This window comes from Ammodytes marinus (assembly GCF_949987685.1).
Source record: "Ammodytes marinus genome assembly, chromosome: 20".
Classification (NCBI taxonomy): Eukaryota; Metazoa; Chordata; class Actinopteri; order Uranoscopiformes; family Ammodytidae; genus Ammodytes; species Ammodytes marinus.
Window position 1 is genome coordinate 13,760,782 of NC_137224.1, and position 15,329 is coordinate 13,776,110.

Genomic DNA, 15,329 nt, shown 5'->3' on the forward strand with positions numbered 1-15,329 from the left:
CTTAACCAATCAGAGCAGTTTGAACCCAATGATGGTGAGATCTTATTGTGCCCTGTGAATTGCCTCACAGGCAGCACCCACTTATAGCTCTTGACCGTCCGTAGTTCCACGCTATATTTAGGTTTAGGTTAGAGAAGGTTATTGTTAAGATAAGTGTCGTAGCTGAGGGTTTCTTTATAGGTTCATTGGTTTTTGGCATAGCTTTGGTCAATACATTTTCGACAAAGGCAGTGACAAAGCGTTACCTGAGGGACATACTCAAGGCTGTGTGACACCTTTAGTTCAGTAGTGGGTTTGCCTTATGGTTTGTTTACGCAGCAGCAGAGCCTGACAGACAGCTCTCTAGCTGTGTGTCAGGCCTACTACATGAAGTCAGCCGCATAGCTGTAACCACCAACGACGACAGTAGAGATTAAAGTAAGAAAATAAAAACTTTTCTGAAGTCAGTGTAAATTATTAAATGAATTTCATGTGGCGAGACATTAACGTAAACGTTACTCAGTATTATTGCTAACTCCTGCTTCCGCATGCCTGGCCTTTGTTCAACAAGTCAGTAAACTAACCTGCTGTTAACCTAACCTTTATTAAACCTTCCAAACCAAAGCTCGCTAATACTGATAACTATCCGACATTTAACACTACGGTAAACATTATTCCAGTGCTGTTTAGCTATCACTGTTGGTTTGTAAATTGTCATATTTAGGCTATAGATAATTCTGACAGGAGATAGATGTGCACGCTAACTCACAAACACCGTTAAAAGTAATAAGCCTTTGGCTATGGGGCAGAAGCCAGGGTGTGCTCGGTTGGGTGTTGACGATTGTTCATTCTGGGTCTGTTGTTTTTGTGATGAGAAATCTCTGGAGTCAGTGCTGGCACGTCTGAATAGGCTCAGGTCCACAAAGGTTGATGCAGTAGAAATAGCTGAACTGACAGGCAGCTGCTGCCTTTAGGATTTTTTCATGTAATAATATATCTGTTATTGCCAGCGAGGTTTGTCTGTTATTATTCCTTGCTGGTTATTTGGACACATAAACAGAAGTAAGATGTAGGCCTAGGCTATGCCATAATGCATAATGGGAGTGTTTACTGTGTAGTGAATAAACTAAACAGGAATTTGTAATTGAAGTGTTTAAAATCTCTAAACCAGCATTACATCGAGCTAAAGTTTTACTGTAAGCTCTTTCCCCCCCCCCTTTTAAATAGATCTGTGGGCCTGTAATGCATTGAGTGGTCACAATGGAGACGACAGACAGTGCCACTGAGGGTGACCCTCTGAAGAGGGTAGAGGACGGAGCAGGGGCAGGGACGCCACCATCATCAACAGAGCTGAAGAAGAAGAGTTGTAAGGACGCCATTGGGTTTTCCAAACTGACCCATTGGCGTACGGCAGTCTTCTTCTTGTCCTTGTTCCTGTGCCTCACCATAGTGTTTGCCTTCTCCTTCATCATCCCCTGTCCCGTCAGACCGCAGTATCGCGTCACATGGAACAGGACCTTCTCTGAAGCGGGTGTGTGTCCAGTTATGTGCTTTCCACAGATAAGAAGTGTTTTTTAAACTTGGGACTAAGTGCAATCCTTTCCTTTCTCCGCCACAGCTTCCTATAACTTCCTAGCGATTGAAGATATGAGCAAGGACAAGGTCATGGATGTCCTGTTTGTCCTGAAAAACACAGAAGGCAGTCCGAACAATACGTGTGCCGATGCTGGTACAAAGTGTTTCTCAATTTGAATTTCATTTATCACAAAAGTTGGATTGTTCTGTATTCCGTTTATTCTGTGTGATTCTGACTTGCTCTGTGTTTTTTCCTAGGTCTGCCCTCGCCGTGTGTGTTTGTGATAGCAGTGGATGGGACGGATGGAGAAATGCTGTGGGAGCGTGCGCTGGATCCCGAGTTCCACTGGGCTCAATGTGGTCTGGATAAAGAAACCAGCAGAACCTGGGACTGTCTGCTGTCACATTCTGACAAACTCACAGCCCTTGACAAATACACTGGTTAGTGACTCATTTACATTACATTCACATTGTTTATTGCTACACAGCTTTTATGAACCTATGCAGTCATGGCCTCATAACTACAAATACATGTGGTGTAGTGGTTAGAAGAACGTTGTTGTAATAAGAAAGTTGTAAATCCATCTCCTGATGATCCCTGAATTGCAGGTTAAAGCTCAGATAAAAGTTCACAGAAGCTTTTGTTATAAAATCAGATAAACTCTTTCAGATTATGAGCTCAGTCCCTGTGTGTGTATGTGTGCACGTGTACAGGTGTATTACAGTGGCAGCAGCCTCAGCCTCCTGGTCTGCACAGCACTGTGCCTGTTCTCAGTGTCCCAGATCTGGACGGAGACAAGGTCAGCGATGTGGCTCTTGTGGCATCCGAAAACACACAGGTAAAATCTAAGTTACATTTTTTTTTACTTCTGTATTTATTTTGTTTATGGTTATAAGGATTGAGTCACATGGTATTTGGGAATGTTCTTCAAAGATAATCAGCTGTAACAGGACACAACTATGGAAATAATAAGCACTGTTAGGGGAAATATTGTCTGTTTAAAAACTCTGCCATTTTCTATTGCATGCCTGCAGACTCAGCTGGTCTTCCTCTCGGGGAAGACAGGTGTCCAGATTGGTTCTGCGGTGACTCTGGACTCCACATCAACAGCCAATCATCTTCTCCATCACACTACAGAACGTTCTCACTATGTACTACTACAAAAAGGTTTGTATTGCAGTGCTGAACTGCACTAAACAAGTTAAGAAGTGAGAGACAATAGAAGCAGGTCAGCTGCTCTGAAAATAACTAGAAGTTAAAAATATATATTTTTTTAAATCTGGAAACCAATGGGAATTGACTTGAAACTGTCCTTAGGGTGTGTGCTACTTTTGTATATAACGCAATTTCTTTTTTCTCTCCTTACTGGAGTGTTTGACCATTTCTTTAAAAACCTCACATTCATCTTTTCAAAGTTCTAGTGCAACTGCACACAGATGTAAACACTTGGATGTATCATATAGACACTTGGTGGCAGTAGTGAGTGAGGATTCTTATGCTTGCTCGCAGACACTGGCTTGTATGGACTGGCACTGTGGAGGATCGCTGCCCAGGCTAAAGCAGGAATGGAAGTGGGCCTCAAGAAGGACAAACACTGGGAGATTAATGCCAGTCCAACATCTGGACTTGTTCCCATCTATGAGTAAGAGGCAGCCCACATTGACCAATCGCTCATCATTTCAACAACTTAACTACTTGTCATTTTCCATAGCCTTATACTTTTGCTCATATTTATTTCTACTTTAAAGGTCCGACTCCCTGAGACAAGTGCTCCGAACAGGAGAAACCAAGGATCCACCCAACTTGCTGCTTGTGACTGGAAAGGAGGTGGCTTTGGTCAATGGAAAGAACTTGCAGCTGCTGTGGATATTCAATACCAGCTCAGTCCTCAGGTAACACTTCTGTTCATTTAGATCTGAAATGATGATGAGTAGATTGATCTATCAACAGAAAATCAATTGGAAACGATCATAGATACTTGATTGATCGCATCTGTAAAGATCCAGTTCTACTATTTTCTAATAATTTATAGACATAAATTGACTCCATAGTAGAAAACTAAAATGAATAGTGCGCACACATTATTATTGATTGTTTATTAAAGAGGACCTATTATACTACTTTTCTGGTCTTAATTTCTTGTTTTACACTGCTATAGAGCAACCTGACATGAATCACATCACAAAAAACTATGTAGATTTTCGGGAAGCTCTTTCTCTTATTTTGGCGATCCAGCACGTCCTGTCAACACTTGAGTGTGTGTGCTTCGGCAATCTCCGCTCACTCCGCCTGTGCTTCGGGGATCTCCGCTCCCCTCCCCCCTCCTGCAAACCCCACTCCGTTGTGATTGGTTACCTTCCTTCCGGAACACTTTCAGTGGCGGGAAGCGCGAGCATGGACCTATAAGGGCGCGAGGCAGACGCGAACAGGGAAGTGACAGCATTACCATACATGGAAACATCCGCGTGGTGACGTCACGAAGTTACATGCGACGTCACGAAGTTACGGAAGGGTTAGACCGCTCTGAACCGCTCTGAACACGTGACTTCTCGACTGGCTAGAATAGTGTTTAGTGCTCTGCACAGACACCCCAGACGGTCAGCAGGGAATACGTCGAAATGCATGTAAGTCATTATTTGATAATTTAGTATGGTTAAGCAGGACTATGAATCATCATAACAACGTTTATAGGTCATAAAAGTCAAAAAGCATCATAGGTCCTCTTTAAGTTATTTTATGGCCAACACATGTTTTTTTCCAGTTACAATTTGGAATAATCATAATTTTTCATTTCATTTAATTTAACTTTTATTTATCCTCGAGAGACCAATTGAGGGGTGACCCTCATTTTCAATGGTGTCGAGTTCAAACAAATTCCAAGGAAAAACAACAATGCATACACAATATTCAATGCAAATACATCAAATACACAACAACAGGTGAAGAGAAGAAAAAACAAAAAAACAATTGAAACATTTACATAGTGGTGAAGAGTGGCAGCAATTAAAATGAAATTAAATGGGTGAAAGTACAATATAGCCTAATTAAAACAGTTACAGGTAGAGTTTGGCAGATTTAAGATAGTTTGTTTAAATTGATTAAAGGATATGAAGGTATTTAGTTTAATTTGTTGCTGTAAGGTGTTCCAGGAGTCGGGGGCACTGAAGCTAAAAGCTGTCTTTCCCAGCTCAGACCGGGCTTGTGGGACATAAAGCATGAGCATGTCAGTGGAGCGGGTCTGATAAAGCCCATCTGAAATTTGCAACATTTCTGTTAAATAACGAGGAAGCTTCCCGGTCAAGGCTTTGTAAATAAAAATATGCCAATGTGCATCACGTCTCTCTTTAAGGGAGTACCACCCAACCTTTTCATATAAAAGACAACGGTGTGTGTCATAAGCATCTCCTGTGATGAACCTTAAAGCAGAGTGAAAAACAGAGTCTAGGAGTTTAAGACATGAATGAGATGCATGCCGGTAAACCACATGCTAGTTAAACGCCTGTGGATACATGAAGGTAATATGTTTGTTTTAGGAGAGAACTTTAAATATCAAAGTAAACCATATAACCTGTAATTATGACCAGGCTGGTTGTGTCAAATAGTCTTCTCCTCTGTGTTCCCATTAATCCAGTGAGCCCTCCTTCGGTCACTATAACCAAGACGATTTACTTGATGTTGTGGTTGAGGAGGATATTGGCAACAACACAAAGAGGGTAAGCTGTGTCCCAAAAAATTAAAATGCAGACATGAAACTACATTTCATCTTCTTTGTCCCACGTCTCTCCAACAGTGTTTGAAACACACACTGTCTTGTCTTGTTTGTAGGTTGTAATTCTTGATGGGAAGTCCGGTGGTGTGCTGTGGGAAGTCAGCCTCTTGGCCACTCCCAACTCACCGAAACCCGCCTCAATACACACCATCAACTCCTTCTCCATCTTCATGTTTTGGGGCATGATGCCCTCGGAGACCAACTCCTCTGTGAGTACACTGCCTTTTTTAAAAGATGCCCAGGAATTGATTATCCCCAAAGTGCTAATCGGACTCCGACGTTTACTTCCAGGTACCACTAACTGGTGAGCGACGGTCTTACTTGCTCCATCCTCTCTATTCTAAAGTTCTCCTCGAGTCAACCACCTCCATGGACCACATCATAACTTTTAAAGGTGCTTTTTTAGCTCTCACTCAAATCATATTATCTTTTAAGTACAACAATGTGTGATTCAAGGTGTACTATGTAACTTTGGATGTGTCATTTCACACAGGGGCCAGCTCTTTGTGTGACTTTATATGTGATTTTTTTGTATCTTAGCCACGCTGTTGGAGCGCGGACGCCATGCTGCCTACATCATGCTGACTGGGCCGGGGACGGAGGAAGCTCAAGGCACGGTGGTCCTCAGCAAACGAAAGCTGAAGCAGGACGTTTCTTACAGCACAGTCCTGAGAATTGGCACCAGCGGAAGTTCCGAGACCAACGAGGAAATCAAAGAGGTCTTCAACCGTCTCCGCTTTAGCGATTGGTGAAAAGACTTACTGTAACATGTACTGTATAGTCCTCAGTGTTGGAACCACTGTGGCACAGCTGACTTTAGGGGAGCTTATCTTGACTCTAGAAACTGAAGTGTGTTTGCTAGTTATTACTTTCCAAATGCCATTAATCTCCATTGGACAAAGTAGGGGAGACCGGGGTTATATGTCACACGGGTTGGTTGTCACAATAGTTATATCTCGGAACGAGAAGGCGCTGTCTGTGAAATTTTGGTATGTAAATATCCAGAATTGGGATCAGGGGTCACCTACACAGTCTTCCTTGGAGTTAGACTGCTGAATTTGAGGTGAGAGGACTGTTTGTGTTTTTCATGTCAAATTGAAAATATTTAGATCCTCAGTATTTTTCTTCTAGGCTTTTACACAATGGGTTTATAACGAAACACTTGTTACCCATAAAAAGTGTGAAGGGTAAACTATAGTTTAGATTGTGGTTAGCAAGCTAATTAGTTGTCAGATGGTTGTTGGCCTTGATGCTAGCAAGAAATTCAAGTTGGGGTTGGTTGTAAAAAATGTTGGGGGTTGGTTGTCACGTTATCCAAAGGCTGCAGCCAGAAAAGGAACCCAATAACGAAAGAAATTGTCAAGCTGTATCCTCACTGACATCCCAGAGAAGGAGAGAATAGAGCAGGAAAAGGCAGCTAGCATGCAAAAGGAAAAAGGGCAACAAAATCAAAACAACCTAGTGCATCCCAAACTAGACCAGCTGCCAAGGCTACAGTAAGTTATGTAGGCCTATTCTTCAACTTGACAATGCAATTAAACTTTCAAATTTAGTTCTGCTTTCTTGCCTTCTTTTTAAGATTATTCCCTTTAAGATAACATGGGGTGACAAACAACCCCATAGTGTGTGACAACCAACCCCTTGATGGGGTTGGTTGTCACAATGTGTAAGGGTGTCTTTGATGATTAATTTCTTCTTTATTACAATAAAATAGAAAAAGTGAGGGGTACACATTTCGAGCCAACACCTTAAGCTTAAATTTAATGTAGGAATGACTATTGAAAGATGTTTAGGTGATGAGCAATTCTCACTAGAGTAAAAAGTGTGCCTACTTACCCCGTCCTCCCCTAGTATCTGTTTTCATACTTGACTCCGCATATGATACATACCAACATATCATACTATCATGGATTTGAATTTACATAATTTCCAAAGAGCTGCTATTCTCTGACAATCGCATAGAACAGACTGATGTTATCCTGCTGACATATCCATTTTTTTCTGTATAAATTGCAGATGCTGGAATATTATATGTATCTATGCAACTGTATGTCGCACTTGGCTTTAAAGGTAGTGGATGCACTACACTAGCCTTAAAGCAACAGTAACACAATGATAGGGCTTCTTTTTTCTTATGGTAAGTTTTCTCAAACTGTAGCACTAAAATAGACCAGATATATGCTGGAAAGTGGTATAAAATGAGATCCTCACCAACCGTTGAGGTAGGCCTATACATTATGCACGGTTACATTTAAAAAAAATATTCTCTTTATTGATAGTTATTGGTGAGGAAGTCCTTAGTCAATGGTACTGTAGTATGTTGATTATCATTGCAGGTATCCCTTTCACGCCCACAGACAAGACCTTTAAAGCGCTCCCCACCGAGGCTCTCAGGTTCTCCATAATACTGAATTATTGCTGTGGGTTTATGGCTCTTTATAATGCCTTTTCTCTGTTTATATTAGTTGAGTAAGTGAAAATTAGGTTTTTGCTGTTGAACCTTAGGGAGCTGGCTTTCTTTCTGACTTGTTTTTTTGGGGGGGGATTTGAGAAATATTAAACCATTATAAACAACTGAATAATGGCATTTGTTTACTTTCAAATGTATCTTATTACAGGATCAAATCCAGTCAAAGTACAAATACCTGGTGCTTCTTTTTAACTTAAGTTGTGCTCCAAACAAACTCAGTTATCTGAAAGCGACACAATTATTGAAGTTTCATTGTACAGTGCCTTGCAAAAGTATGCATACCCTTTGAACTTTTCCAAATTTTGTCACATAACAACCACAAATGTACATTTATTTTATTAGGATTTTTTTTGTGATAGACCAACACAAAGTGGTGCATAAATGTGAAGTGTAATGAAAATGATACATTGTTTTCAATTTCTTTTATAAATAAAAAACTGAAGTGTGGTGTGCAAAAGTATTCAGCCCCCCTTAATCAATACTTTGTAGAACCACCTATCACTGACTGAAATTACAGCTGCAAGTCTATTGGGGTATGTCTCTACCAGCTTTGCACATCTAGAGACTGACATTTTTGCCCATTCTTCTTTGCAAAATAGCTCTGCCTTCAGATTCAGCGTCGGGTTGGATGGAGAGTGTCTGAACAGCAATTTCTAAAAAATTTCAGAGATTCTCAATTGGATTTAGGTCTGGACTGGGCCATTCTAAAACATCATATGCTTTGATTTAAACCATTCCATAGTAGATCTGGGTGTATGTTAAGGGTAGTTGTCCTGCTGGAAGGTGAACCTCTGGCCCAGTCTCAAGCCATTTGCAGACTCTTAACAGGTTTTCTGCCCTGTATTTGGCTCCATCTATCTTCCCATCAACTATAACCACCTTCCCTGTCCCTGCTGAAGAAAAGCATCTCCACAGCATGATGCTGCTGCCACCACCATGTTTCAAGGTGGGGATGGTGTGTTCAGGGTAATGTGCAGTGTTAGTTTAGTGTTAGCCACACATTGCATTTTGCATTCAGGACAAAAACGTCAAGTTTGGTCTCATCTGGCTTGTGGCCAGGGTTGGAGGAAGGTGATCTGGTCAGATGAGACCAACATTATAGTTTAAATATAAGCTGGTAGAAACATGCCCCAGACTTGCAGCTGTAATTGCAGCGAAAGGTGGTTCAACAAAATATTGACTCGGGGGGGCTGAATACTTTTGCACGCCACTCTTTTCCGTATTTTATTTACAGTGCCTTGCAAAAGCATTCATACCCCTTGAAATGTTCCACATTTTGTCACGTTATAACCACACACATACATCTATTTTATTGTGATTTTATGTGATAGACCAACACAAAGTGGTGCATAATTAATTGTGAAGTGGAATGAAAATGATACATGGTTTTAAATTTTTTTTACAAATAAAAAACTGAAAAGTGTGGCGTGCAAAAGTATTCAGCCCCCTGAGTCAATGCTTTGTAGAACCACTTATCACTGCAATTACAGCTGCAAATCTATTTGGGGTATGTCTCCACCAGCTTTGCCCATCTACAGACTGACATTTTTGCCCATTCTTCTTTAAAAAATAGCGTGAGCTTCAGATTTAGCATCAGATTGGATGGAGAGCGTCTGTGAACAGCAATTTTCAAGTCTTTCCAGAGATTCTCAATTGTATTGAGGTCTGGACTTTGACTGGACCATTCTAACACATGACTATGCTTTGATTTAAACCATTCCATAGTAGATCTGGCTGTATTTTTAGGCTAGTTGTCCCTCTGGAAGGTGAACCTCTGCCCCAGTCTCAAGTCTTTTGCAGAGTCTAACAGGTTTTCTGCCCTGTATTTGGCTCCATCCATCTTCCCATCAACTCTAAACAGCTTCCCTCTTCCCTGCTGAAGAAAAGCATCCCCATAGCATGATGCTGCCACCACCATGTTTCACGGTAGGGATGGTGTTTTCAGGGTGATGTGCAGTGTTAGTTTCAGCCACACATTGCATTTTGCATTCAGGCCAAAAACTTCAAGTTAGGTCTCATCTGAATATGCTGTGTCCCCCGCATGGCTTGTGGCAAGGGTTGGAGGAAGGTGCTCTGGTCAGATGAGACCAAAATTGAAGTTTTTGGCCTTAACGCAAAATACAATGTGTGGCAGAAAACTAACACTGCACATCACCCTATACACACCTTCCACACAGTGAAACATGGTGGTGGCAGCATCATGCTTTGGGGGTTCTGTTCTTCAGCAGGGATAGGGAAGCTGGTCAGAGTTGATGGGAAGAAGGATGGAGCCAAATACAGGGCAGAAAAACCTGTTAGAGTCTGGCAAAGACTTGAGACTGGGGTGGAGGTTCACCTTCCAGAAGGTTAAATACCCTAAACATACAGCCAGATCTACTATGGAATGGTTCAAATCAAAGCATAGTCATGTGTTAGAATGGCCCAGTCAAAGTCCAGACCTCAATACAATTGAGAATATCTAGAAAGACTTGAAAATTGCTGTTGACAGATGCTCTCCATCCAATCTGATGCTGAATCTGAAGCTTGAGCTATTTTGCAAAGAAGAATAGACAAAATATATCAGTCTGTATGTGCAAAGGTGGTAGAGACATACCCCAATAGACTTGGAGCTGTAATTGCAGCGATAGGTAGTTCCACAAAGCATTGACTCAGGGGGCAGAATACTTTTGCACGCCACATTTTTCAGTTTTTTATTTCTAAAAAAAATTAAAACCATGTTTCATTTTCATTCCACTCCACAATGATACACCACTTTTTGTTGGTCTATCACGAAAAATCCCAATAAAATAAATGTCCGTGTGTGGTTTTAATGTGACAAAATGTGGAAAATTTCAAGGGGTATGAATACTTTTGCAAGCCACTGTATATAATAAAAATCACATACAATCCCAATAAAATAAATGTGTTATTGTTACGTGACAAAATGTGGAAAAGTTCAAGGGGTATGAATACTTTTTCAAGGCACTGTATCTACATATCAATTATGAACAGTACGTCGGCTCAAGAGAATTTATTTCACCTTTTTCCAACACTGAACATCGACTTTCGTCCATTGTCATTTTATAAAGTATAGTATCATAAACCTGATAGAAACAAGCACACACTTCATTAGGCTACTCGTTGCTTTAACATTAATTTAATTTACAATCTCCAAAAAAATAAATGATCAAAAAAGTTATAAACTATTTAACATTTAAAAAAATGCACAGTATCCTCTATAGGCCTATATCCAGAACACAAACTAGTTTGCGCCCTGATCAATGATATGAAGTCAAGCTTTTCTGCCATCTGGTGTTGTAGCCTGGACACGACTTGTCAAACGCGTCTGCGGCAGCAGCAGCAGCTAACAGCAGCAGCCAGCCATGCGCAATGAAGCGCAGACAGTGCCGCCTATCAGACAAGCGGTCCATGAATGTATGGAAGTCAGTCACGTATCACTGGGGCGTACCGTGCCGTTTACTCCCCAAATATTTGCAGCTTGTCGATTAGCCACCATGTCAATGACGCACGCATGCTGCTGACAGCCTCGTGCCTTCGTGAATTACTTTAGGGGGAATGGAAAAGTCGTTAATTCTAGGGAAACAACCTGATAAACCCGTAAGCTACCTGACAGTTTTCTTTAGATAACCGTCCAAGGCAGGGAAGAGGCTGTGTGTGTGTGTAGCGCAGAAAGGCACACTACTGGGTCATGATGTGGTGAATAGCCTACTTGATGAAGTCATATTCCATAAGTAAAGTGAGATAACTGTGGGTCGATAGACAACTTTCTACCGTTTTCAAATTAGGGATATCAAATATCGGTGCCCCTGAAGTTATGGTGAAAGTGCAACTAGTGCCCTATCAGTCTGCTGCAAACATAGCCTGTCTGCCACTTTAACGCGCTCTTATATCGCCCTGCAGCAACACTTTTGATAAGACTCATTAACAGTATCGCAGATGCTCACATGACCCGGCGGTCAGCTGTAATTCCTGGATAGTCATGGACCAACTGAGAACTGAGCACTTTCCACATGTTATTTCTCTAGCTGTAGCCTAAAAGCCTAAGGATAAAAGTAGCCTACATAGGCCTAGTATGCGCACCGCTGCCTTCCTGTACAATAGGCAACAATTCCAACAAAATGACTATGCCTTAGGTAGGCTACTCAGTGCAAACCATGGACATATAAAGATCTGTTAATGATTGAGAGGAACTCTGCGAATGCCTGAATACTTCCGCGTTGAGGAGAAAGAAATTCCCAGATGTGCGCAATGTGCTATTAAACACAATAAAAACGGGTGCTCCGGAGTCTCACGTTAAACTGTCTCTCATCACTTATTGACAAAACACCTGTTGAGCCGCGGGACCGTGTGCGTCTTCTCGTCATCTCAATGTGACCTGCGTCCGCCATACCGGTGTGATGGGACTGCACGGATGCGATGTCTCCAGAGCTGAGCGCGCGAGGAGGAGGAACGACACACTGTCACCGACCGGTATAAAAGTCACTTTGAGCTTGGGCCAGTAACTGCTACAAAAGGTACGTTCACTTGCATTGCTTATTTATTTATTTCATCTTTTTAAAAACAGTTTTTTTGAAACGCGTATTTTAAAGAACAGGTTGTGTACACATTATAATTGAATTATTTAAAACGGGCTCGGCTTCCAATAACACTAATTTAAAATTAATTAAGTTTATTAATCATTTACCATAAATAGTGGATGACTTTTTTAATAGTTATAGAAAAAAAGCTTGTTGAAAAGAGTGTCTTATAAACTGTTCGTATGAAAAAGATAGAGAAACCGGGTTATGTTAAGAGGAAGTGCTATTTGAGCTATGATGAACAAAGCTTTTGATACGCTTCCTGCTAATCTAGTTTAACACGTATGCCTATGTTATTACACATTTTAAGGTTTTATTCCTCATCATTATGCGCGTTTGTGATGGTCGACCGTAAAATGGTTTGTGTATATTTTGCTCTGTGAAAGGAATAGCCTATTTGATAGAATTTCCTAGAATTTCTAGAAACATCATTAAGCAGTCTTCATTGAGGTGTCGCATGCAGTCTCCCCCAAAATAGTCCTCTGCTGAGCACGTCGGTCCGGCTCTATCTGACACGTCTGCATGGTTTAAATGAGCTTTTGCTTGGTGACAGAAATAAACAATAACATTTGTTTCCCCTATCGCATCCGACAGTACATTAAGGAGATATTCTATAACAGAAAGTGAAAATGGCTGAGGAAATGCAAGCCAGGCTTGAGAAATATCGCACGGCTCCCTTCGACGCAAGATTCCCCAACTCGAACCAGACCAGAAACTGCTGGTCCAACTACGTGGGTAAGACTGCAAGGTCGAGGTCAAGGTCAAATCAGTCAGCTGACATCTCTCACCTTTTGCAGATGAAGATGAAATATACTGATTAAACTCTGAAGACAAAAATCTCTTAAAATGTTAACACTTTTCTTGACCCCTGCCCTCTGAGTTGTTCGTGATACAGTTTGATGTTCCCTAAGCACAACTGATATGACCTCCATTTTTTCTTCTTCTTTCATGTTTATTTTTTATTTTTTTCTCTATTTATAGACTTCCACCGCTGCCAGAAATCTCTTGACGCTAAAGGAGTGGACAACACCCCATGTGACTGGTACAAAAGGGTCTACAAATCCCTCTGCCCCATGTCCTGGGTCAGTATGTCTGTCACATCTCAACCCTTTGTTTTTAAAATATAGATACCTTTCTAAAAAAAGTTTTTTTTATTTTCTTTAGAATATTTTCTGTACTTTCCCCTATTTGGGCTGAGCTTTTTTTCCCAGGGGTCAAGCAACTTTAAAGTTCCCCCACATTCCAGTGAGTCTCTCCTCTTTCCTGAGAATCAAAACAACACAAGGAGTTTCAATACCAAATTTTGTAGAAAAAGATTGGACATTCCAAATTTAGAGCAACCCCCCCCACCCCAAATTGTCATATATTTGAACCTTTTGTGAAATTTTCTTTCTCCAATGTTGTCCCTTTAGATCCAGAAATGGGATGACCAAAGAGCAGAAGGGATCTTTCCAGGAAAAATCTAATACTGCCATCTCCAAAGCTGTTGGACTGCAAGAATGTAACCTGTACAGCTGAATGTTTGTATGGTGGGGGAGGCTGCGTACCTCCATCACCGCCTGTCCATTGCTGATGCTCTGCCATGTAACTTAATGAGTCATTCCTTATAAATACCAAGAAATGTCTTGCAGATTCTAAATTAAAGTATATCAGGATATATTTACATATTTCAGTTGTCCCCTTTTATTTATATGTTTTTTTTCTCTATTGATTTCACGTTTGTCAATTGAGATTGTCAAAAAAAAAAGGAACTACAAATGTACACAAATATATTTCGAAATTTTATTCATTCAAATAAACCTACATCAAATATACACATTTAATCGAGATTAGAAAAATAATTAAATATTTCAAAACACTAAATGTCACACATACAATAACAGCCACCTCCATACAAGCAGCACTGAGATACAGATTAATAACTATTGTTGCAGTGGGAGACACTCAAATTAAATACATAAAACTGCATTTCCATCATATACAATTTACTCCCATCGTGAGTAGCGAGTGTAAAAACACTTTCTATTTGGGCTCAATGAAGCAGCAGTAAAAACGCCTCCTCCAAAAAAAGTGTCTAACATGTAAAGGCTAATGCTCAACAGACTTTCCCATGCAACAAGACAGTACTGTAAATATTGAATGAAGGAATAGTACAACACTGACTACCAAGTATTATAGTGAAGGTAAAATCAGACAAATATCTTTGTTTGAAGATCATTCTTCTCAATTTGAGGTAAGGTTATAGTATTTGCATATTAGAAGTTGCCCGTTAGTAAATAAACTCAAAATCTAAGCAGGCAAATGTGGATTTTCTTTTAAATTTTATTCTTTTTAGCTATTTCCAACCCAATAACCTGCTCTACTTTTCTCAAGAAATGTTTGCATCCAAATCAATCTATCTACTTTATATAGCAACTTTCATTAAAGGTCACTTGGATTGCAAACAATAATTTTCTTATTCTACCTAATGCTAGGCAGAAAAATAGACCGACCTAATTTCAATACGCCAAATATGTCAGAAGGTTCAAGTGTGGCTTCATTTACAGTCCCCTCCAATAGTATTGGAACGGTGAGGCCAATTCCTTTATTTTTGCTGTAGACTGGAAACATTTGGGTTTGACACCAAAAGATGAATATGAGACAATAGATCAACATTTCAGCTTTCATTTCCAGGTATTAACATCTGGATCCGATACACAACTTAGAAGATAGCATTTTTTGATAAGGAAAACCACATTTTTAGGCGAGCAAAAGTATTGGAACAGATAGACTTTAAATAAATTAAAGTGAATACAACGTAATATTTTGTCGCAAATCCTTTGCTTGCAATAACCGCATCAAGCCTGTGACCCATTGACATCACCAAACTTTTGCATTCTTCTTTTATGATGCTTTTCCAGGCTTTCAACGCAGCCTCATTCAGTTGCTGTTTGTGTTAGGGGGTTACTCTCTTAAGTC

At 40.4% G+C, this 15,329-nt stretch overlaps 2 protein-coding genes across 4 annotated transcripts; both read left to right on the forward strand.

The window, feature by feature from the left end:
• Positions 1–94: 94 nt before the first annotated feature.
• fam234a (family with sequence similarity 234 member A) lies at positions 95–9,166 on the forward strand. 3 transcript variants are annotated; one of them, XM_080048796.1, is made up of 12 exons: positions 95–417; positions 1,207–1,510; positions 1,598–1,708; positions 1,813–1,995; positions 2,269–2,393; positions 2,590–2,722; positions 3,065–3,197; positions 3,304–3,447; positions 5,187–5,268; positions 5,381–5,533; positions 5,616–5,718; positions 5,865–9,166. In XM_080048796.1, exons 2-12 carry the CDS (start codon positions 1,240–1,242, stop codon positions 6,074–6,076), a joined length of 1,650 nt encoding a protein of 549 aa, XP_079904922.1. In that variant the 5' UTR covers positions 95–417; positions 1,207–1,239; the 3' UTR covers positions 6,077–9,166. The 3 variants fall into 3 exon arrangements, with proteins under 3 accessions (XP_079904922.1, XP_079904923.1, XP_079904924.1); XM_080048797.1 differs by having other exon boundaries at positions 1,616–1,708; XM_080048798.1 differs by lacking the exon at positions 1,598–1,708.
• A 2,950-nt stretch (positions 9,167–12,116) lies between these two features.
• Positions 12,117–14,029, forward strand: cox6b1 (cytochrome c oxidase subunit 6B1). The gene is made up of 4 exons (XM_080048868.1): positions 12,117–12,308; positions 12,966–13,106; positions 13,353–13,453; positions 13,784–14,029. Exons 2-4 carry the CDS (start codon positions 13,001–13,003, stop codon positions 13,835–13,837), a joined length of 261 nt encoding a protein of 86 aa, XP_079904994.1. The 5' UTR covers positions 12,117–12,308; positions 12,966–13,000; the 3' UTR covers positions 13,838–14,029.
• Positions 14,030–15,329: the final 1,300 nt, after the last annotated feature.